A 22,812-nucleotide genomic window follows, 5' to 3' on the forward strand; every position below is an offset into this window, starting at 1 on the left:
CACGGTGCCTTCATCTTTGCCCTCTCAACTCATTACTTCTGGTCCTCCCTACTTTGTCTTCCCAGTCCTTTTCCTTTTATCTTCCCAGTTGATTGTGTATTTCCCTCTCCTGTCTGCTCCTGTGAGGTGAGGGGTGTGACTCCACAGCAAAGTAGACAGTGGCCTTTGTCGCAAATGGCAAAATCCGCTGCAACTGGAATGAATAAGGATCAAGAATGGACAGGCATGAGCTGCTACGAGATGTGGAACAAGGAATAAGATACAGTGTCTGCCCCTAGGAGGCTCCGAGTCTGGTAGGACAGAGAGGATGCATATGAAGGCACTCACAAAGAAAAACCAGGAGAAGCATAATGTGCTGCTCACTGTATGTGCCAATGTGGCCAGGCTATGGTGCCTGGCTGTTTGCTCAAACACTCCTCTAGACATTGCTGTGAAGGTATCTGTGAATGTGATTAATATTCATAATCAGTTGACTTCAAGGAAAGCAGATTATCCTCTATAGTGTGGGTGAGTCTCAATCAATCAGTTGAAGGCCTTAAGAGCACAGACTGAGGTTTCGTGAGGAAGAAGGAAGGCCATCTCAAGACTGCAGCATAAAAATCCTGCCTGAGTCTCCAGCCTGCCGGGCTACCCCATAGATGCAGGATTTAAGACTGCAACATCAGTACTTTCCCAAATTTCCAGCCTGCCCTACTTCAGACTTGCCAGGCCCTACAATCACCAAAGCCAATTCCCTAAAATAAACCTCAATCTCTCTCTCCCTATGTATCTGTATCTATATATATCTGTCTATATATATACACACACACACTATGCAGATGTATCCTACTGGTTCTGTTTCTCTGGAGAACTCCGAGTAACACGCTAGGAAATAAGGGCAAGATCAATTATTCTGTCCATTTAAGAGGTTCAATGATTAGCAGCAGCTCTCCCCGTTCCTTGCAACCAGACAAGTTCTGTCTCCAATTCCCAAGAGTATTCACTTACCTGATATTCACTTACTTTACATAAGTCAGTTGAACGTCACTGGCTTTAGTTTGATAAATTTAATAAATTCTTCTATATTATATACATAAGAGTTTCTCCTACTACTTTCGCTTGCTTTTCTATCCCTGATTCTTAGAAGCGTCTCTCCTGACTCAGTAAGAGTCTGATCAACATCATTACGAGAGTCTGTAAAATCTTTCTGTTATCAAGAAAAGGCTGTGTCAACCGAGATGCCACATTGTCTCCTATTCCTAATAACCAAAGTGTTCTCACTTAGAAATACCTTGTAGCTTGAAGCTTTTGTATGTTTCTTCACCCGAAAAGATCTATTTTAATTCTACGTGTTTGTTATTTTCTAGAAGGTGTTCGTGGAGTTTTCTCCCTTCTCCCTCTAAATCACTCAGCAGTGGAGACACGGCCTTCAAACGTCACACCAAGCTAACAGTACAGTGCTCGCATAAGTCATCTCTGACTTACAGAAAACGTGTGTTAAAAATGTCAACTGCAAAGTACCGAGTGGCAACACTACGCTGCCCCTCTATTTTAGTGCGTGATACACACTAAACGGTAGGTGCTGATTTTCTCTGATACTTGAGACTGATGGCTTGTTTCTTTCTTACGACTCCCACCATCATTATGTTTACTCTGCATTCATCCATGACATATTGCAACTTGCTGATTTTATAACTACTCTGCATGTAAATAAAATGAGTAAGAAACACAAAACTCCAATGGATAACTTCTACCTTTTCAGAAAATCAACCTTACTTAGCCAAATGCGCCTCTATCAAAACATGGGTGAAGTCTCACAGCTAGCTTTCGGGTACGCATGCAGAGCAAGAAAGAGAACTCAAAATTCATACATAATAGTAACCGTAGAGTCTATTTCAAATACAAATCAGACAGTGCACTCCCAACTATTATAAATTAAAAGATTCCCAGAGAGAGCCAAGTATAGAAAAGTTCTGTCAAGTTTACATGACAACGGTGTGGTTGAAAGCTTTTCTCTCTCCCACGAAACAAAATAGAAAGCACATTACAAGACATTTGTTTGTGAGGAAACAAATCCCAGGCATTATTTTAAACAATTAGCATCATTTTGAATATAAATTTCCTCTTCAATCATTTAATGGCATGTGTCCCATTAAAACATGCACATATCAGTCATACACAGCATGCAGCATGCAGTAAATGGAGAGCAGAGGTTAATAACCTGGAAGCATAGGATCTGAGAATGTGAGAGCAAGTTAAAGACAAGAGCTCCTCTCCATTGTCACTGAGGGTCGAGAAGCACTGCCGCAGCGTAGAACAGTGAGAGTGGGGGAAACAGAGTTTGTCCAACACACACACATATCTCCGCAAGTGGCGGCAGGTGTAACTGAAAGAAAAAGGCAGAAGGAGAAAACAGAAAGACAGGAGTTTTCCTTTGAAAAAATAAATCATTCTTAACGTCCTCGAAGCTTTCTGCGTATTTTCACTAGATGGTACCCAGGAAATAACAACTGTTCAAAGAAAATACAAAAAAGATAAAAGAGAAAACAAACAACCCAATTAAAAAATGGGCAAAAGACCTGAACAGACACCTCTCCAAAGAAGATACACAGATGGCAAATAAGCATAGGAAAAGATGCTCCAGATCGTATGTCATTAAGGAAATGGAAATTAAAACAACAACGAGATACTACTACACACCTATTAGAATGGCCAAAATCCAGAATACTGACAACACCAAATGCTGGTGAGGATGTGGAGCAACAGGAACTCTCATTCACTGTTGGTGGGAACACAAAATGGTATAGCCATTTTAGAAGACAGTTTCAGTTTTCTTACAAAACAAAACGTACTCTTACCACATGATCTTGCAATCAAGGTCCTTGATATTTACCAGAATAAGCTGAAAATTTACGTCCACACAAAAACCTGCACATGGATGTTTACAGCAGCTTTTCTCATATAACTGCTAATACTTAGAAGCAACCAAAATGTCCTACGTAGGTGAAGGGATAAATAAACTGTGGTACATCCAGACAATGGAATATTATTCAGTGCTAAAAATAAATGAGCTATCAAGTCATGAAAAGACATGGCGGAATCTTAAATGCATATTACTAAGTGAAACAAGCCAATCTGAAAAGGCTACACACTATATGATCCCAACTCTATGCCATTCTAGAATAGGCAAAACCATGGAGACAGTACAAAGATCAGTGGTTGCCAGGGGTTAGTGGGGGAGGGAGGGATGGACAGGCAGAGCACAGAGGATTTTTAGGGCAGTGAAACTGTTCTGTATGATACCATTTGTCAAAACCCATAGAATGTACAATACCAAGAGTGAAACCTAATGTAAACTATGGTCTTTGGGTGATGATGCTGTGTCAAGGTAGGTTCATCAATTGTAACAAACGCATCACCTCTGGTGCAGGATGTTGATAGTGGGGAGGCCGTGTGTACTGAGGAGGCATGGGGTATACGGGAATTCTCTGTATTTTCTGTTTAATTTTGCTGTGAACCTAAAACTGCTCTTAAAGAGAAAGTCTTATACTTAAAAGAAAAAAAAAAGATACACTGTTGGGGAAAAGTCTCAAAATATGATGGTGTCATTGGTTAACCAAATGAAACTTGCCTTGGTAGAACAAAGTGACGTGAGACAGTTTCTCTTTATAGCATTACAAACAATTCCTGGAAGACAGGCAACAACACCACAGCAAGAGGGAAGATGCCATGGTGGAGGGAACAGCCATTAGGAATCGGAAAACTCTGAAATCTAGAGGTAGCCCAGCACTGGCAGCTTTCTAACAGTGGGGATTTGATCTCACGAAGCCTCAATTCCACAAATCGCAATACAGAAGTAAAAACTTTACTCCAAAATTCTGAAGCGATGTTACAAAAAAGTAAAATAATAAGAATTATTATTATTATCATTGTCAGAGCAATTTCATGTGTGCCGCATTTCAGACCATCTATGATTAAATCGATATTCTTTTTGAGTTCTGGAAAGGACTCCAGGACTCAATCTACCAAAGGAAAGCAAAGACTTAAGAAAACATAAAAACTGTGTTCTATAAAAATGTGAACCACCACCTCCTTAAACAAGTGACCGCAGTTTATATGATCATCAGTAAAGCAGATATCATGTTTCTCCTGATACAATCACAGCAGAGCTTAAATTTAATCCTGAGCAATCATCAGACTAATCCAAACTGAGGGGCATTCTACAAAAAAACCTGTTCTGTATTCTTCCAATTTCGAAAGCCCGAGGGACTGCTCTGAATGAAAGGAGATGGGGGAGGACAATAAATGCAATATGTGATTCTGGGATCGGATCCCAGACTAGGGGTAGTAAAGGTATTTTTTTTTTCTAGAAAGGAAATTAGTGGGGCAAATGACAAACTCCGAGTGCCTGTAGATTAGACAACAGTATTTTCTCCATGTTAATTTCCTGATTTTGATAAATGCCCTTGTTTTTAAGAAATACACACTGAAGTTCTCGGTGGTAAAGATACATCATGTCTATAAACTTATTCTCAAATGTTTCAAAAAAACAGACGATGATACAGCAAATGTAAAATATTAACATTTTGGAAATCTAAGTGAAAGGTAAATGAGAAATCTTTATACTATTTTTGCAAGTCTGCAAGTTCAAGATAAAAGGTTCTAAAAAGTGAATATGATATTAAAACATCAAAAACTAATGTTTTTAATCTAAAAAATAAAAAAAGGACTAGTCTTTTTGATATGCTGAATAATATCCATTTTAAGATTATCAGATTCAAATCTAGAGCCCTAAAAGGTCATTCTGACCTCTGTACTTAAAGCTGAGGACATCAGAAAAACTAGAGCGTGGGAAGTAAGCAAATGTGGTCTGGAGCTAGCCCATAAAAAACAGTCAATGTTACTTAAGAGCTACATTTTCATAAGAAACAAAATCTCTTCAGTGCCTTCTTATATGAAAATGTCCAGGATTATGCAATGTATAGTTCTGAAATGTTATTTGATATGGTTATGCTTGACCAAAGTACGAAAATGTTCTGTCCTAGAACAACACTGAAGTCTATGAAAGGCCTAAAAACCACAAGCAAAAGGGTGATGCTTAAAAAAGATCCCAGAGTCAGGCTTTCTAACAAAGTATTTCTCAGTACTGTGAGAATAAAATTACATTTTCATAGCAACTTTTCACTAACTTATTTTCTTAATTATTTATATGCTTAAAGAACTTTATTTTAAAAACTGAGCCTACCAGGGGCAGGTTAAACTTTATGGACTACCTACAATATTCTGTGTATCCCTTTCCAAGCCCCATTTTTCTTTTTTTTTGGAAAAGCTGGTAGTAGTAATAGAAATATCAGTAGTAAATATAAATATCACAGTAGTAAATATAAAATATCAAGAAATTAAATTAATAATAAATGTTTAGGGTCTATATGAAGAAAATTACAAAAATTTACTATCGGGTATAAAAGAAACCTTGAATAAATCAAGAGACACCAGCATGTTTCTGGATGGGAAGAGAAAATACTATGAAGGAAGCCACTATCCTCCACAGATTCAAAATCTCAATAGGAGTATTTGATTTTGACAATGTAGCTCTCTTATAGTGGTTCCTAAATTTCTTTTATTTAAGTGTCTATTTTCAGTCAATAAAAGATACGGATCCCATTAAAGAAAAATGTACCAAGTCATATGCACACAAAATTTTATACAAAGTTTCAAGATCTTCACAGGGTCCCTGAAGCCCATTTGTATTATCCCTTTGCCCCAGACTCATGAAGTCCGAGAATTGAGCTCCTGTGCAGAAGAAGAAATAGGTAAAAGAGCCAAGAAGACTTTGAAAAAGAAGAGTAATTAGAAGGAATTTAACCTTATGCTATTCAAATACATAAGGCTATAACAATAAAAGTGAGTATTACTGGAAGAATAATAGACATCTGAGTCAATATAATAGCAAAGAAAACCCAAAAATACAATCTAGTATGTGATAAAGCTTACATTTACATTTTGGAAGGGGGTGGGATTTTTCATACCTGTCTGTAGAAAAACCTGTAACATATCTGGGGGAAAAATCAGACATTTATCTTACACAGCAAATCAAACTAAATACCAAACCAACTAGAGCTGAATGTAAAAAAAAGGGTCCACCAAAGAACCAGGAGAATAAAAGAGGGAAGTGGGAGAGGTGGCCAGAAGAAAAAGGATTAGCCGATATGACTTCGTGAACATTTAAAATATCAAAAAACAGCATCAATAAAATTAAAAGGTGACATGTACATTTACAACATAAAATAGAACAGTTTCTCCTTGTGTCTGTAAAGAGCCTTTGAAATCAATAAGCGAAAGATGAAAAACACAACTGATAAATGAACAAAGTGCACACACTGGTAATTCATAACTATACAAGCAGTAAACAGTTTACTCTCACCAGTGATTAAAAAAAACAAAATTACAAGAATGAAATGCCAATTTTTGGCTATCAAACTGGAAGATGTTTTTTTAAAAAAGCTAATGGGAACGGCAAAAATAAAGGAATACTGACATTTCACACACACTTTAGTACATGTAAGTTGGGCAATGTTTCTGAAAGGCAGTAAGACAACTGATAAAATCATCAAATGTACATATCTCTACATGATAGCCTTTAACATATGAAGAAACTGTAAAACTCTTAATTTTTTCTTCTCCGATTGATATCAAACATTTGTTTTTTCCTCTTTCATGGGCTATGGTTTCTAAACTCTCTGTCAATCGTATTACTCTCCTTCGAATATTTACATTGTTTAACAACCTTCTCAGCAACGTAAGAAGGGCAGAGAATATTTTCTCAGTGATAGTATTTAGATTTGCTGGGACCTGGAGATAAGAGAAAAGCAGACCAACTTTTAGTCATTTCTATTATAGTTTTAAAATTCTTTACAGACACAGGCAATACATTCCCTTATTGCCTGAACCAGTGACAGCACCCCACCCTTGGCATGTGCCACTGGTTATTCTTAAAATATGGCAACATAAGTGCACACATTATTCTAGATGTGTTGTGTTTGGGGCAATGATGAGAAAATTATATTCTGTCTGTATAGCTTAAAATTATACATATTCAAAAACTAAAATTAAGTCAAAAAGAAAAAATTCCTTTAAATTGAGAACTGAAACAAATGAACTTAACTATATATCAAGTGCTGCTAAAAATACACAAAAATTATTTTGAATAACTTTAAAATGTAGAATTGATCATACCTACTCAGTGGAATATACTCTGAGGACAAAGAGACAAAAAAATCCTAACCTTCACTCACTTAGTAATACTAATATTATTCTGAAACAATTACATGTATATATAGACACACATAGAGACATAAATATATGGTGGAATAAAGATAAAAAAATATATTAACAGAATTCAAAAAATCAAATCAGAATTTACGTTAAATAATCTTAAATCTGAATCAGAACCAACACTATGAACTTCTTCCTGTTCAAGAACTTATATTTTCCTAGCTTTGTGCACCCAAGAGACCTACAAGTGACGAACTCCTTCACAATGAGCATCCTTATCACCTACCAACCAGACTGTGGTTTCTAAATATCATTCCCACTAAAAGAAACCAGAGCTTCCCAGAAGAATAGCTATTTCTAGGTCTGAGACAGGAAATGTGCAAGATGAGCCTGAGATACCCTAGAGGCCTAAGAGCAAGGAAACGATCAAAGACGAACGGGGTCCTACGGAAAGGACATAGCGACAACGTACAAGGTCTCCCCAAAGATGGCACAATCAGAAATTAAAAGGAATAATTACTCTGCGAGAGACTGAAACACATAGAATATATGGAAAAATCCAGGAATTCATAATAAAATAAAACAAACAAAACCCAAAAATGCATTAGTTACTACTGAAGGTCAGAAGGACACCACTCTCCTCTGAAAATTAAATATTAAAGGGAAAGAATTATGCACGAACCCTGTCTTTCCAACTAAACCTAGATGGAAAAAAGAATTCTACCTAAAAAAAAAGCACGCAATGTTATAATTTGAAATTTTCCTTTAGGCAGCCTGTAATCAAACAACTAATTCAGTCAAACATCATCAATGGATGAAACCATCACGTGAAAGAACAATGATGAAACTCAGAATGAAGGGTTTAGGTTATTACCAGCTGAATCCACGGATCTATCTTAGTATCTCCAGGATAATTAGCAATTAAGGATCTCCTAATTCTATGCAACATGAAATATGCAGGAACACTTACGAAGTATTTTTGCCAAAAAGATTGAATCTGAATGATCTATTCTTTAGAGTCAACTTTCAGTTTACAGGAGAAATCAGTGATACGGAAACAAACTAAAGGACAAGGGAAGAACAGACAAACCCAGAACGTGGGATATTCCGTAAGACAACTGTCCTGTTGATTAACTAATCAAAGTTGTGAGTTAAAAAAAAAAAAGAAAGAAAGAAAGAAGAAAAAGATTTCGATCAGGGATCAGCAACTTTTCTCTTAAAGGGCCAGAGAGTAAATACTTTAGGTTTGTGGGCCATACTGTCTCTCTTACAACTACTTAACTCTCCAGTTGCTGCAAGAAAGTAGACATGGACAAGATGTAAATGAATGGGCATTGTTATGTTCTAATAAAACTTTATTTACAGAAATCCTTACCCTGCTCTAGATGGAAATAACCCTAAAAAACATGATGAATCAAATGTGGTGTGAGGACCTTGCTTGGATGCTTTTGAACTAACCAAGATAAATAGGTATTTTTCAGATAATCAGGCACAATGTGAATATGGGTTTGATATCAGATTATATTAAGGAACTGTTGTTAATTTTCTTGGGTGGACAAACTAAGTAATCAAACTGATGTAAACAGTTAACGGGTGCTACAAATGAAAACTAAAAATAGGGAGACTTCACCTGATCAGATAGGTAAGGGAAGTTTTCCCTATAAAAGTAACGATTCATGGGGCCGGCCTGGTGGTGCAGCGGTTAAGTGCGCACGTTCTGCTTCGACGGCCCAGGGTTCACCGGTTCTGATCCTGGGTGCGGACATGGCACCGCTTGGCAAGCCATGCTGTGGCAGGTGTCCCAGGTATAAAGTAGAGGAAGATGGGCGTGGATGTTAGCTCAGGGCCAGTCTTCCTCAGCAAAAAGAGGAAGATTGGCAGCAGTTAGCTCAGGGCTAATCTTTCTCAAAATAAATAAACAAAAAGTGACGATTCAGTCAAGATTTAAAGGATGAATAAAGCAGGATAAGAATTACAAGCAGAAGGAACAACACAGACTAAGGATCTGCGCTGTAAGGAAACATGTCTCCTATGCAGAAGTAAAAGCCAACAGTGTGACATGAGCTAACCTTGGGAAAGAGAGGTAGATGGGGCCAGATTACAGAAGAGTTTTGTCTTTATCCTAAGAACAATGGGAAGCATCTGAAGCGTATTAAGCAGAGGCGTTAAGAGGCTGAGATCTGCATTTTGAAAGGATCAATCTGGCTGCAGACTGACAGGCAAGAGTTGGTAACAGACCTGTTAGGAAGTTACTGCAGTAGAGTAGGGAGCTAAGGCATGGGGTAAAGGAGAGAAGCAGATGGATTTGAGAGAGAGTTATTGACAAGACTTGGTAATGAATTCGATATGGTGGATGAGAGAAAGGGAGTGTCAAAAATGACTCCCAGGTTTCTGGCTTTCATAAAAGGTGATGTCATTCACTGAAGCAGGGAACAGGAAAGAGGATCAGGGAGGGCTGGAAAGGGCAAGATTTCCATTTTGGATATGTTCAGTTTACGATGACTCTGAGAAACCTGAAAGACGATATATCAAGTATCTAATTGAACAAAGTATCTGACCTCACACAGGTCCAAGGATAGGTCTAGCCTGAATATGTATGTTTAGGAGTCATCTGTACATAGGTGAGAATGGCTGAGATCTCCTACGGAAGGAGTAGAGAGAAGAGAAGGCGGTCTGGGGGAGGCCTTGAGAAATGCCAACATTTAATAATATTATAAGATCATGTTAAATCTAGACAGAGGAAGATAAGCCTTCACTGAATTTTGAGGCATGGCCGGGGGAAAAAAATCCAGGAGGATGAGGAAACCAAGAAGAGACTGCTCTGAGGAAAGAGTAGTTAACAGTGTCAAAACTAAGAGGGGAAATAAGACAGAAAAAACGGCCACTGGATTTACTAATATGGAAATCACTGGTGACAAACAGTCCCTTTTGTTAGTAACATCAAAAAACACCATTCATTAAAACACAACCCCAGATACAAGGCTTCTTATCTTTAATCTCATTGATTAGCTCATTTATATGTAATAAATATCATTAAGTTTCCAGAGTAGATTTTTGCAAACCAAAAATTTATAAAATAGCTCACACACACACAATTTTACACAATATAAAACTTCCAATACAATGTGGATATCTAAGGATATCCAAGAAAACAAGCAAAGAAAAATCTGGGACGAATGTCAGGAAACTACACAAGAGTGGTGGAAGCACAACCCTTGAATCATTTAACTCCCTGGCAGCAGAAGCCCTTTTTCCTGGAGCTAAATCTACTGCCAGCAATGAAGATCCTGGGAATCTCTTGTATGAAGGATTAACAGACTGGCCCAAACACTGGAAAATACATCGAAAGGAACAATCCAGTACTAGCTCAGAAGGGATGAAATGACCTAATATTCCACTGCCAGATCTAGAAAGTACTAGAGATTGTAATAATAATAATAAAAACGACCTCTTCAACAGTATAACATTACAATACAAACTTCTTTTCTGTGATCTGTTTTATCTCAGTTGCTGAAGAAATTCAAAATAAGAAAATTCCCTAGATTTGCACCATAACAAAACATTTTAACCAGTTAGAATTTATACAATCATTGATACGGAAATTTAATCAAATTCTCTGATTTGAAAGTCTTCCAATAAGCACCTGAATTAGCTACTTATTTTGGGATACGAATGCATCAACAAAGACCTATAAAATGTGAACATTTTTAGAAACTTAAAAGATAGCCAGATATTTCAGATAGCAATTTTACCATGTCTTTGCCAAATTACTTGCCTCCTGATTTTATAATATTTATTATAATCAGACATACATTTTGTAGTATCTATAGCATTAATCACACCACCTTTTAGGGACAAACTATTTCCAAAAATGTTTTTGAGAACTTCAACTTTGTCTTTGAAGAGTTGATCACAGTGAATTTTATAGAATCTCATTCTCCTCTTTATAGAAAACAAAGCAGTTAAAGGCAGATTTTTCAAATACTACCAAAGTAAAGGTCACCAGGCACATGAAAATAATTGTTGTTTTTAAAGTTTTGTAAACAGTAAGGGTCATATGTACCAGATATCTAAAAATATTAGACTAAGCAAGTGAAAACTTACATGGTACTCATTAAGTATAACATTGTCATTAAGAATAACATTGGTCAATCTATTACCAGCATTCCTTTTTATATGGCATATGCATAAAAAAAATCTTTTGACTTTGGACAATGCAACTAGTTTAAAAGAACGCTGTTGTGGCTCTCCACTACAGACATTTGCTCTGCAAATGCCCGATATGGTCATGCAGCAATGTGGAGCTGGCTTGGTTCCCAGCAACGCACAGTTATGCTATACGGCTTGAATTGTATTTCAACGTGTTAATAGCATGTTGCTGTCTGCCCTACTTGTGGTCTAATAAGCAAGGTCTAAAAATCCACAAATGTAGACATTCATTCCAAGTTCCTTTCTAACACTTTCTTTTCATGAACTTAGTGTTAGGAAGAAGGGAACACTGATGGAAATTTCATAAGGAAGGAAAATTTACTTGAAAATAACTTCTTGATTGGATTTGTTTACAATTTATATTTTAAAAGAAGCATTTCAATATGTCATTCTACTCCTCCTTGAGCCAAGGGAAGTGGTGGATTGACAGCACACATTAAAATGGTGACTCCCACAGACACCAAATTGGTTCCAGTGGAGGTGGAGTTGATGGAAGGAAAAAAAGACCTAAAGCACATGCTTATTACAGAAATAGCTACCAAAGACGCAGAACTCAGCCTGAAAAATTTTAATTTACATTTACATATCATCTGGAGAAATTAAGAGACATTTTAAAAAATGCAGTCTTTGGGGGACATTAATGATTATATACTAGATTCAAAGTGTTCCTCAGTCCACACACATCTGTCTAAATTGAATAATCTGGGGTATAAATACTATGAATGTAATGGAAAGACATTTCTATGGTTCACAAATGGAAATGGTTCACAAATACATAGGTATAAAATAGCATGTTCGGCACATTTTATGATCAAAAACTTGCTCACTTCTAAAGTTATTATATTTTACAAACTCCCCCTTTACAAAAAGGCACAGAGTCATAGCCATAGTAAAATTCTTTTGAAATATCTGGGTTCTGAGTCTTGATTCTTTAACATACATGCCACAAGTATTAGATCAGTGAAGTCAGATAATCTGGAGCCACGAAAAAACGCCAATTCTGCTCAGACTGATTAAATATTTACGTCACAGCCTTTCTGTAGTAGAGCTGAAAAAATACACACAAGGTAAAATGGTATACGATCTCAGAGTTGAAAATCTATTGAGGTCATTAAAAAATAGGAACAGGTCTTCACACACAGAAATTATGCTAATAACTCATCACCAGAAGACCATCTTGTAGTCATTTTTCAGTTGTGGTCATGGATATACACTGAAACATCCATACTCCCTCACTCTTTCACTCGCATGGGTGTGGTGACACACACTAAACCCACATCTGTAAGCTGGCAGGCAAGGATTACGGGTGCTGTCTGTTACAGGAATGTGGTCATCATGAAATTGAAGCTCACTGGCGTAGGTGGGCGGAGATGAAAAGCCTGATCTTGGTCTCACCAGCTCTCATCAGCCTAAGTGAAGTATTAGCCTTGCTGCCACAGCAACTGACAGACACACGAGGACACCTTTTCCTGGAGGAAGGGACAGGACACGTGTTTCTTTTGCCTCTGGGTCTTTGCACCTGATGCTCATTCCACCTCTTTGTCCTTCTGGCAAACTCCTCCTCCTCCATTGTTTAAGTGGGACTCTTCTATGAGGCATTCCCCAGTCGCTTTAGGCACATTTTGGTGGTTTCCCTTCTAGGTTCCCATTGTGCAATGTGCTTATTGCCAATATACAACTAAACATAAGGTGTATTCGTAACTGTCTTTGTATCTTCCCTCTCAACCATAACCTCTTTGAACGCAGATCCTGAATTTTTATTTTTGTTTCCCTAGCACCCAGCAATATGCCTGGCATTAAGAAAGCACAATATTTATTGATTCACTAGAGGAAAACTGACAAAAATTAATGTTCCACATTCAACGATCCACAAGTTATCTTGTTGATGAGAGTTTCTATGCATTTATACTACACTGACAATCACATTTGAGGCTGGGCTGGGATTCAGAGTCATAACCATAAACATAAAATTACTTCCTTAGGAGTGAGCAAAGGTCTATAAATCACTGGCAACAGGAACTTACACATAATTTCTCTCTAAGGCCTTAACTGCTGATTTTTAAAAATCTTACAAGAACTCCATGATTTGTCCACTTTTGCAGAAGTGCAAAAGTTTCAACCATTTTAATGACTTCTACTCCCCAATCAAACAAAACCTTTCTATTTTCTTTCCACGAAACAGGGAACTGGAAGAACATGATTAACCTCGAGTCTGCCGTCCTGAAATAGTTCTCAAGACCTTACTTGTTATCACCTGATTCATTCTATGAATTACTTTACATTATTTGGGATCAAAATTAGCAACAATTTACCAACTTCTAGAACTAGGTGCCTTATGAAAGCCTTCATATCCTTTTTGTTTTTTCCATTTTTTTCCTTTTATTTATTTATTTTTATTTTATTTATTTATTTTTTTATTAATGTTATGATAGATTACAACCTTGTGAGATTTCAGTTGTACATTTTTGTTAGTCATGTTGTGGGTACACCACTTCCCCCTCTGTGCCCTCCCCCCACCCCCCCTTTTCCCTGGTAACCACCGATCAGATCTCCTTATCAGTATACTAATTTCCACCTATGAGTGGAGTCATATAGAGTTCGTCTTTCTCTGACTTTTCATATCCTTTTTAAGACAAAAATTATAACTGTTGGATATAAGAAATGGGCAAGATGGGATGAAAGAGAGCAAGAAAGAAAGGGGGTAAAAAACTTATGGAAAGAAAGACAGACCGAGGTGTTTCATGACCATTTAGAGAAGGAGAAGACAGTATGCAAGGAGGACTTATATCATAATGGAAGAGTCATAGGTGCTTATTTAAATCTAGCATCTGAATAAACAGTTAGTTCTTTGACTCTCCTCATTTCTACTTGGAATGTAATCTATAAGAAAATTAACCAATGGTTACCCATCAACCAGTTTAATCTAGCTGAAGATTCAAGATATAAACATACTAAAAATTAAATGACAAGAAAACAACCTAAGACATATCATAATTCCATATACAGTCAGGCATCGCTTAACAATGGGGATATATTCTGGGAAATGCATCATTAGGCGATTTCGTCATTGTGTGAACATCACAGAGTATACTGATGCAAACCTAGATGGTACAGCCTACTACACACCTAGGCTCTATGGTACTAATCTTACGGGATCACCACCATATATATGGTCTGTCATTGACTAAAACGTCATTATGTGATGCATGACTGTATTTACTAATTGACAAAATAATAAATTTATGACATTAAAAGGTGTAAGAATAAGGACTGAAGAGAGTACTGTGGACTATAAAGAATTAAGTATCAAGAGAAAAATATTAAGTAGATATTACAGGGTTGAATTTTATCACCCCGAAAGATAAGTTAATGTCTAACCCCCAGGGTACTTCAGGATGTCACCTTATTTGTAAATGGGGTTGCTGAGACATAATTAGTTAAGATGAGGTTATACTGGAGTAGGATGGGCACTTAATCCTTCTAAGAAGAGACACAGACAGAAACACACAGTGAGAAAATGGCCATGTGACGACAGAAGCAGAGATTGGCATGATGCACCTACAAGCCAAGGAGTGCCAAGAACGGTCAGCAAAGACCAGGAGCTAGAAGAGAAAGGAAGGATTCTCCTCTACAAGTTCCCGAGGAAGGATGGCCTTGCCAACATCTTGATTTTGGACTTCTGGTCTTCAGAACCGTGAGACGATAAATTTCTGTTGTTTTAAGCTCCCGGTGTGTGGTGATCTGTTACAGCAGCTCTAGGAAACTAATACAGTGGGCAAGATGTGTATATTCAATTAGAAATGACCTGACTATGACGTGGTACAGTCATTACGACCCCTTCCCTGTGGACTCTCGTCTCCTAGGGGCTGGGCGAGTGGATAAGATGATGGGGAGACACACAGTTGGCAGTTGAGGGGAGAACAGCAGCAGTGTGGACAGCCCTTTCTGCTTGTTTCAATTTCATCATCACTTAATATGGGGTACTCAAAACAGGAAGAAAACTTAAAGATCACCTAGCTGTTCTCAGCCATTTTCCTGCTACTAGAATACTGACAGATGCATCACTCTCTTAGCACACTCCTGTGTACAGCTTCCAAGGACCTGGCTCTTCTTGCTCTCTTTTCCTTCCCACTGCAGAAAGCATACTGGCATGCAAGAGAATTAAAGGGATATTTACAGAGTAACTTTGAATCCATTCTAATTTATATTACAGAAGAATAATTACGCCATCATTAGAAACAAATTACCTGCAAGATATCTCCTACCTCCTTAAAGAAGATTTCTCTGACCAGCCAATTTAAAGAAGCTCCCTGTCACTATCACCTCATCTGGTCTTCATTTGCACTTATCTCAAATCCCCTGCTTCATCTGTTTACCTGCCTATTATCTGTGTCCCTACTCAGCCAGCCCCAAAACGTCTGGCCTAGTGGGAAGAGAAGTGAAGAGTCAATTAATTATAGCACAGCATAACACTAAAAATGCCATGAATACATGGCAGTGGGTGGGGTAAAGGGCGGTGGAGATCCAAACCTAAGCGGGAAGATGGGAAAAAAGGGTCTTAGAGGAAGTGACAGCTAGGCTGAGACCTGGAAGATGAAGATGAAGAATAACTAAAAATATAATCTCTGATTTCGTGGTACTCGTTAAGAACAAAGCAGATTTTTCCAAAAACGTTCCTCCAAACTACCTTCACATTCAAATCATGGATTTTAAGTATTCTTGATGCCCTCTTAGAGTACTTCAGTAGTTTCCAAGAACATGTGATATAACTTAGAACAATATAAATAAAGGAACAAAGATCCCTAATCTTTTCTAAAATGGGAAGACTCATATATGAAGTATATTCAAAATCTGCTGCACAAATTTTTATCCTCCAGAAAGGAGAACAATTTTTCCTTCACACTTCAAACTGTGTATAGGTGCTGACTTACTATAAATCCAGGTGATTCTGGCTGTTTTCAGCCTAATTTTTCACTTAAAAAAATGCTTCGATGTTTATTTTATTATTTTTTTTTTTTTAAAGATTTTATTTTTTCCTTTTTCTCCCCAAAGTCCCTCCAGTACACAGTTGTATATTCTTCGTTGTGGGTCCTTCTAGTTGTGGTATGTGGGACGCTGCCTCAGCGTGGTTTGATGAGCAGTGCCATGTCCGCGCCCAGGATTCGAACCAACGAAACACTGGGCCGCCTGCAGCGGAGCGCGCGAACTTAACCACTCGACCACGGGGCTAGCCCCTGCTTCGATGTTTATAATCCATCATTTCAACATTAAATCAATTTATAAAGGTAAAAACATGGCTTTAATAATTAGCAGTTTTGGCTTCTGTATTTCAGATGGTAATCATCACAGGACAGACCACCAACAGAGCAGAAATCTGGAGGAGAAAGGAAGGGAGAAGGGACAAGGATGCTTGTGTCCTCTTCAAGTTACAAGGCTGAAGCTCAGCAGAACAACTGGAAGGGAAGGTTTTCACGGTGTCCCTGTACATTTGATGATTAAGTCAATCTCTCAAAAAAAGGAGACAAGGAGTTCAAATGCTTGCCAATTTTGTCATTTTTCTTTTATTAAATTTCTCTTTTATCCATGGGTGGTAAATACGAGGGAGACTGTTGGTGAAAGGCTCATCTCCACAAATTCTTTAAAAAAAAATCAACTGCCAGTGTGCCACAATTGCCAAATTCAATGGAGAAAGGATAATCTTTTTGAAAAATGTTGCTGGAATAATGAAAGGTCCATATGCAGAAAATGAACATTGATTCATACTTTGTACCATACACAAAAATTAACTCAAAGTGAATTTATAGACCTAAAGGTAAAACCTGAAACTATAAAATAACTTCTAGAAGAAAACATAGGAGAATATTTTTGTGTCCTTGGGTTAGGCAAAGAGTTCTTACGTAGATATCCAAAGTATGATTCATAAAAGAAAAAACTGATAAATTGGACTTCATCAAAATAAATTTCTGCTCTTTGAAAGATGCTATTAAAAGACAAGCCATTGACTGGTAGATATATCTTCACAAACACATACTTGTAAAAGGACTTGTATTCAAAATATATAAAGAACTCTCAGAAGTCAAAAGTAAAAAAAACCAAATAACCCAACATAAAAAAAACAAAAGTTGTGAATAGACATTTCATCAAAGGAGTTATATGGATGGCAAAAGAACACACGAAAAGATGTTCATCATTACTATTTATTAGAGAAATGAAACTTAAAAGCACAATGAGATACCATTACATGTCTATTACAATGGCTCTTACAAAAAGATAATACTCATTGTTGGTAAGGATGCAGAGTAACTGGAACTCTAATGCATTGCTATTATGCAATGCAAAATGGTACAGTAACTTTGGAAAAGTTTGGTAGTTTCTTACAAAGTTAAACATACACTTACCATATGACCCCAAAACACCACTCCTAGGCATTTACCCCAAGAGAAGTGAAAGCTTATGTTCCCACAAAATTCTCTATACAAATATTTACAGCAGTTTCATGCATAACTGCCCCCAAATGAAAACAATCCAAATGTTCTTCAATGGGTAAATGGATAAATAAACAGTGGTATCTATACAACAGAATACTACTCAGTAATAAAAAGGAATGATATGCACAACCACATGGATACATCTCCAGACTCAAAAGTCTATACTGTATGATTTCACTTATATCACAATCTGTAAGAGAAAGAACTATAGGAACAGAAAGGGGCTTGGGTGGATAGAAGGGTTGCAGAGAATCTTTAGGGAGATTAAACTTTTCTCTATCTTGATTGTGGCGGCAGTTACAGCACTATACGTTTGTGTCAACTCAAAGAACTAAACATTAAAAAAGAGAATTTTCCATACATAATAAAACAATTTTTAACTGTTCTAAAAAATTAAAAATTAAAATCACTTATGGTGAAACATTAGCCAATGTTAGTGAAATATACCAACTGTATTCAACAGAAGAAGAAAATTAGGTTATAGATTCCAAGCTCAGTTCTATATGTCCTGTTCAAGCCCAGACCATTTGTCTTTGTAAAAACCTTTAATATCAACCACTTTATAAACTCTGCACACTTTTAAAGTTTCTTATTACATGCCATCATCAAAAATTTCTTACTAATCTCAAAACAGTACTACTATCAGACATCTGCGAACAAAACCCAGCATTTCCTGCTATGACAGAAACTTAACATCTCACCCAAAATGCACTATATTGAAGTCAGATAAGTTATGGAAAAGCTTACCACACCCTAAGTACTACAGCAATGGCTCATTCCACATCAATCTGTGTATTGGCCCAAAATAAACAAAAGGCATATTAGAGAAGAATTATTTCTACAGGTCTTAATGGAAGTGAGAGGAAATAGTCAATGAAACACTAAATATTTAATTCAAAACACTCAGTATACTTGGTTTGGTAGCCTGAGACATATGCTTTATAATTAATAAAACAGACTTTCTCTATAAGAATCTACATTCTATCTTTTAACAGATAAAATTCTATAGAAGGCAGAGAACAAGAGAGAATAAATAGAACCAAGTAGAGAAACTCAATAGCCTATTTGCAGAAATAAAAGACAAAAGAGAATGTTTCTACATTACAAATATATAAGAAAATATACAGTTTAAATAACCAAATAGAACCATTATTTATTTTTTTAAAAAAAACACTGACTTCACTAAGGATAGTAAAAGAACGCTAGTATTGTAATGTCCGATAGCCATATTTTAGATAGCTGTAACACCTTAGAATAATACACTGCCTTTTGAGAAGTTCAAGGAACCTTAAGATCAACCTCCTTATTTCATCATTTCAAGAAACATTTTCTAATTTTCACCTTAATTATTTATTCATATAGGTAGGCATGCATGCGTATATTTAAAGCAATGGAACTCCTTCAAATGAAATCTGATGTGAAAATGTAACATGTGAAACAGGTTATAGCAGAGTAGAGCTGCTCTGGGAGGAGTAAGGTGGCCTGAGAGCCCTGGCTGCTCATGACACCACCACCAAGGAAAACAAGAGATCTACAGGAGAACAAAACACAACACAAAAATATCAGAATTGTCGCATCTTGGATTCGAGAGGGACTTCACTATACTTAATGTTCCATCAGTCTCTTCCATGGTGCCTCCAAAGGTATGCAGCCACTGTCGACTAGCCTAAGTTATCTTAGTCCTTTCCCAGCTTAAGCTGAAACGTAGGTCACAGTTCTACTGTTCTATGTGAGAGACGCTGAAATATATGAAATAGCTACCACACCCCTTATAGTTATTAGCATCAGCATGCCCACTTTGCAAACAGAGCAGGGTGGAGTGAATCTCTTTGTGTCTGGTTCCTCTGTGTTTGTGGCTGTCTAGATCCAGCTATAATGACATAAACAGCAATTAAAATGCCTCCTACTGCACTACAACATGCAGAGCTGAAAAATTACCAGAAGAACCTTAGTCAAAGTCTAAATATAGATTGAAGTAGTAACCAGTTTTGAAAAGGGCCATATCAACATGACTCCTAAAACTGACAGTGATTTTACTTCTGCTAATAGGAAAAGGATTAGAGGTTGCAGACCAGAAAACTTCACGAGTAAACATTCACTGATCTAAAATAAAAGACAAGTAATTCTTCTACAATAACAGGCATTTCTATATACTTTCCAAAATTCTTCTTCCTTGCCAGCCCATTGATGCTTTTTAGCTACACATGTGGTTCTCCTCTCCCCTTACCTTTATCTGTTGAAATACTATTCATCCTTTAAGATCTCCATTAAATGCCATGTGATTCATGGAGGCCTCCATTTTATCCTAGGTTAGAATTACTCCCCCTTCCATGTTCCTACAGTACTTTGTACAACTTTTCACTCTCTGTCTCATATTACAGTTGACCATAGAGAAATTCTACTGGATTGAAACTGAATTTCTTATTCCTAAACTATACTTTCACATTTTTTTCCAGTAGATGAGATACTTAAATGTGGTAGGAATTAAGGACCCATATAATGCAAAAATGGATGGATTGGTTATATACTATGGAGGTTTCTAGTTGGGATTCAATACAATGTTCAAGAATGTACTTTTCACAAAACAGCTGGATTAAAAAAATCCACTGTAGCTTTACAAAATAGCTTGTCTCACTCCAAATGCTGTATGAGTAGTAACATTTTTGACTCATTCAAAAAATATTTACTAAAACCTGCTCTGTAAAAGCACTGTGCCAGGTACACAAGAATAGAAAAATTAATCAAGACTAGATGCTCTTCTAGGTACAAAACCTTTGTGCTCAGGTGTCAAGTTACACTGCTTACTTAAAGATTTCTCTTCAATCTGCCCCTAAGGGCCTTTAACTTGCCCAGCCAGCCATTGTTGCCCCATTCCCACAGTATGGTGGTTGTGCTATTACAATCTCCTCTAGTTTCTCGTTTTCCAATGATTAGAAAAATGCAACTAATGGTTGTCCCCTAGTGATTCAGTTCTCCCCTTTTATACCAACAGATTTTTTAGCAAGGCAGATGGATGCAGTGAATAAAAACATTTCTCAGCTTTCACTGCTGCTAAATGTTATCAGATGACTGAGTTCTGGCCTACTAGATATAAATATCTCATGGCAGCTTCTGGGAACCTTCCTTAAGACTCACCTAGTACCTTGCGTCGCCTTTTATTCTTTGTCTCCTCCTCTATCCTGTGGCTTCAACTCAAACGCTGACTGAGACCATTTAGGGAAGATCAGACCCTAGGGACGGTGGAGGTACACTGAAAGGAGTTTACCCAAAGATGTCCATGCCCTAATCCCTGACACCTGTGAATATGTTACAAGTCAAAAGGGAATTGGCAGATGTAATTAAGACTACAGATCTTAAAACAGGGAGATTATCCAGATGTGCACAATCTAATCACACGAGCCCTTAAAAGCAGAGAACTTTCTCTGGCTAGAGTCAGAGAGATGTGGCAGAAGGATAAATGAGAGAGACCGCCAGCATGTGAACCACTTGATGTGCTATTAGGCTCTGAGATGTAGGGGCCCACGTGCAAGGACCAGAGAAAGGCTTCTAGGAGCTAAGAGCAGCCCCTAGCTGAGCACCAGCAAGAAAACAGGACCTCAGTCCTGTAACCACAAGGAACTGGATTCTGCCAACAACCTGGAATCTAGAAGCAGATTCCTCCCAGAGCCTCCTAATACGAGCCCAGCCAAGCCAGATTTCTGACCTACAGAACTGTGAGGGAATACATCTGTGTTTTTTAGGCAGTTAAGGTTGTGGTGATTTGTTACAGCAGCCAAAGGAAACTAATACAGACTTCCTGGAGCAGAGCCTCCTTATCAATCCTTGAAGGCCTGCTTTGGACTTTTACCTGGAGAAAAATAAAACTGTTTCTTCTTTAAACTATTAGGATTGTCAGTCTTTCAGTTACTCACAGTTGAACCTAAATTTGACTGATACACTTGATGAAATCCTTTCAACACAGCACACTATCATTATCAAGAGCTAAAGAATAACAGAGGCTAAAGTGAACAACTATTTCAAGCTGTGAACACTTTAGATACATCTGTCATGATAATATTAGACAGCCTTTAATAAGGTTTATTTTCACTTTTCCGTTGCAACAGAGAGTTCAATGGCATAGATTACACTGCTCCCAGTGACTGGACCAGTCAGGGGTAGTGATCACTTATGGGATACACTAAGGTCAACGTACATCAGCAAAATAGGTGCAAATGGCTTGGGAGGGAAGAAAAACACAATTTCAAGTAAATACATACTATATATCACCATCAAAGAAAAAAATAATTACGGCTTGAAAAAAATACCTAAAATCTTTCAATTATTATAAAGTACTCCATTTCATAATTGTACTATAAAAACATAATACTATAAAACCTTCACACTATCCTTTTTCTTTATGAAGAAGCAAAAACTTCTGCAAACAAAATTTGTTTAAGCTAATTCAATCTTCATTTTAACACGAAACATTTGGTTTCTAGACATATAAGGAAAACAAAATCCATGTAAAATACTTGATAATTTAGTTAAAAAAATTTGGGGGGTTTTGGAATGTTTTATTCACATTTCAGGTGTCACTTTTGGATAATCTAAAAATTAAAAGCTTCTTTGTAAAACCTTTCAGAAAGGACTTCCAGTTCTCCCTTTATATGAGGGTGGTCTGTGAAATATCTATTAATACACAAATTAAAAATATACACACAGTCATTCTCAGTCATGTTATTTGTATTTCCGAACTGCTTCAACTGGATCAAGCATACCCTACTTAAAGAAAACCAATATGTAGAAAGAAGAAATTGCCTTATAAATAGTGAGACTCAGGAAGGGAAACAGGCAGGGATGAATTCTAAGAGCTAATAATCTA

The 22,812-nt window shown here is 37.1% G+C and overlaps 1 protein-coding gene and 1 long non-coding RNA gene across 21 annotated transcripts in view; one reads left to right on the forward strand and one right to left on the reverse strand.

Annotated features, from left to right (window-relative positions):
* DYM (dymeclin) overlaps window positions 1-22,812 on the reverse strand; it is a 359,439-nt gene that overhangs the window by 151,743 nt on the left and 184,884 nt on the right. For 7 of the 19 annotated variants that reach the window (XM_070221038.1, XM_023647794.2, XM_070221040.1 and 4 more), the window contains one exon: window positions 2,201-2,365. The exons of the other annotated variants lie outside the window; for them this stretch is intronic. In XM_070221038.1, coding sequence (XP_070077139.1) covers window positions 2,201-2,365 — 165 coding nt within the window. The remainder of the gene's footprint in view (window positions 1-2,200; window positions 2,366-22,812) is intronic. 19 annotated transcript variants of the gene reach the window in all.
* On the forward strand, window positions 3,211-16,998 carry LOC138915297 (uncharacterized). 2 transcript variants are annotated; one of them, XR_011421056.1, is made up of 2 exons: window positions 3,211-3,367; window positions 16,797-16,998. It is a non-coding gene; the product is annotated as an uncharacterized lncRNA (long non-coding RNA). The 2 variants fall into 2 exon arrangements; XR_011421057.1 differs by lacking the exon at window positions 16,797-16,998 and adding an exon at window positions 3,652-3,902.

Source organism: Equus caballus, chromosome 8, assembly GCF_041296265.1.
Source record: "Equus caballus isolate H_3958 breed thoroughbred chromosome 8, TB-T2T, whole genome shotgun sequence".
Classification (NCBI taxonomy): domain Eukaryota; kingdom Metazoa; phylum Chordata; class Mammalia; order Perissodactyla; family Equidae; genus Equus; species Equus caballus.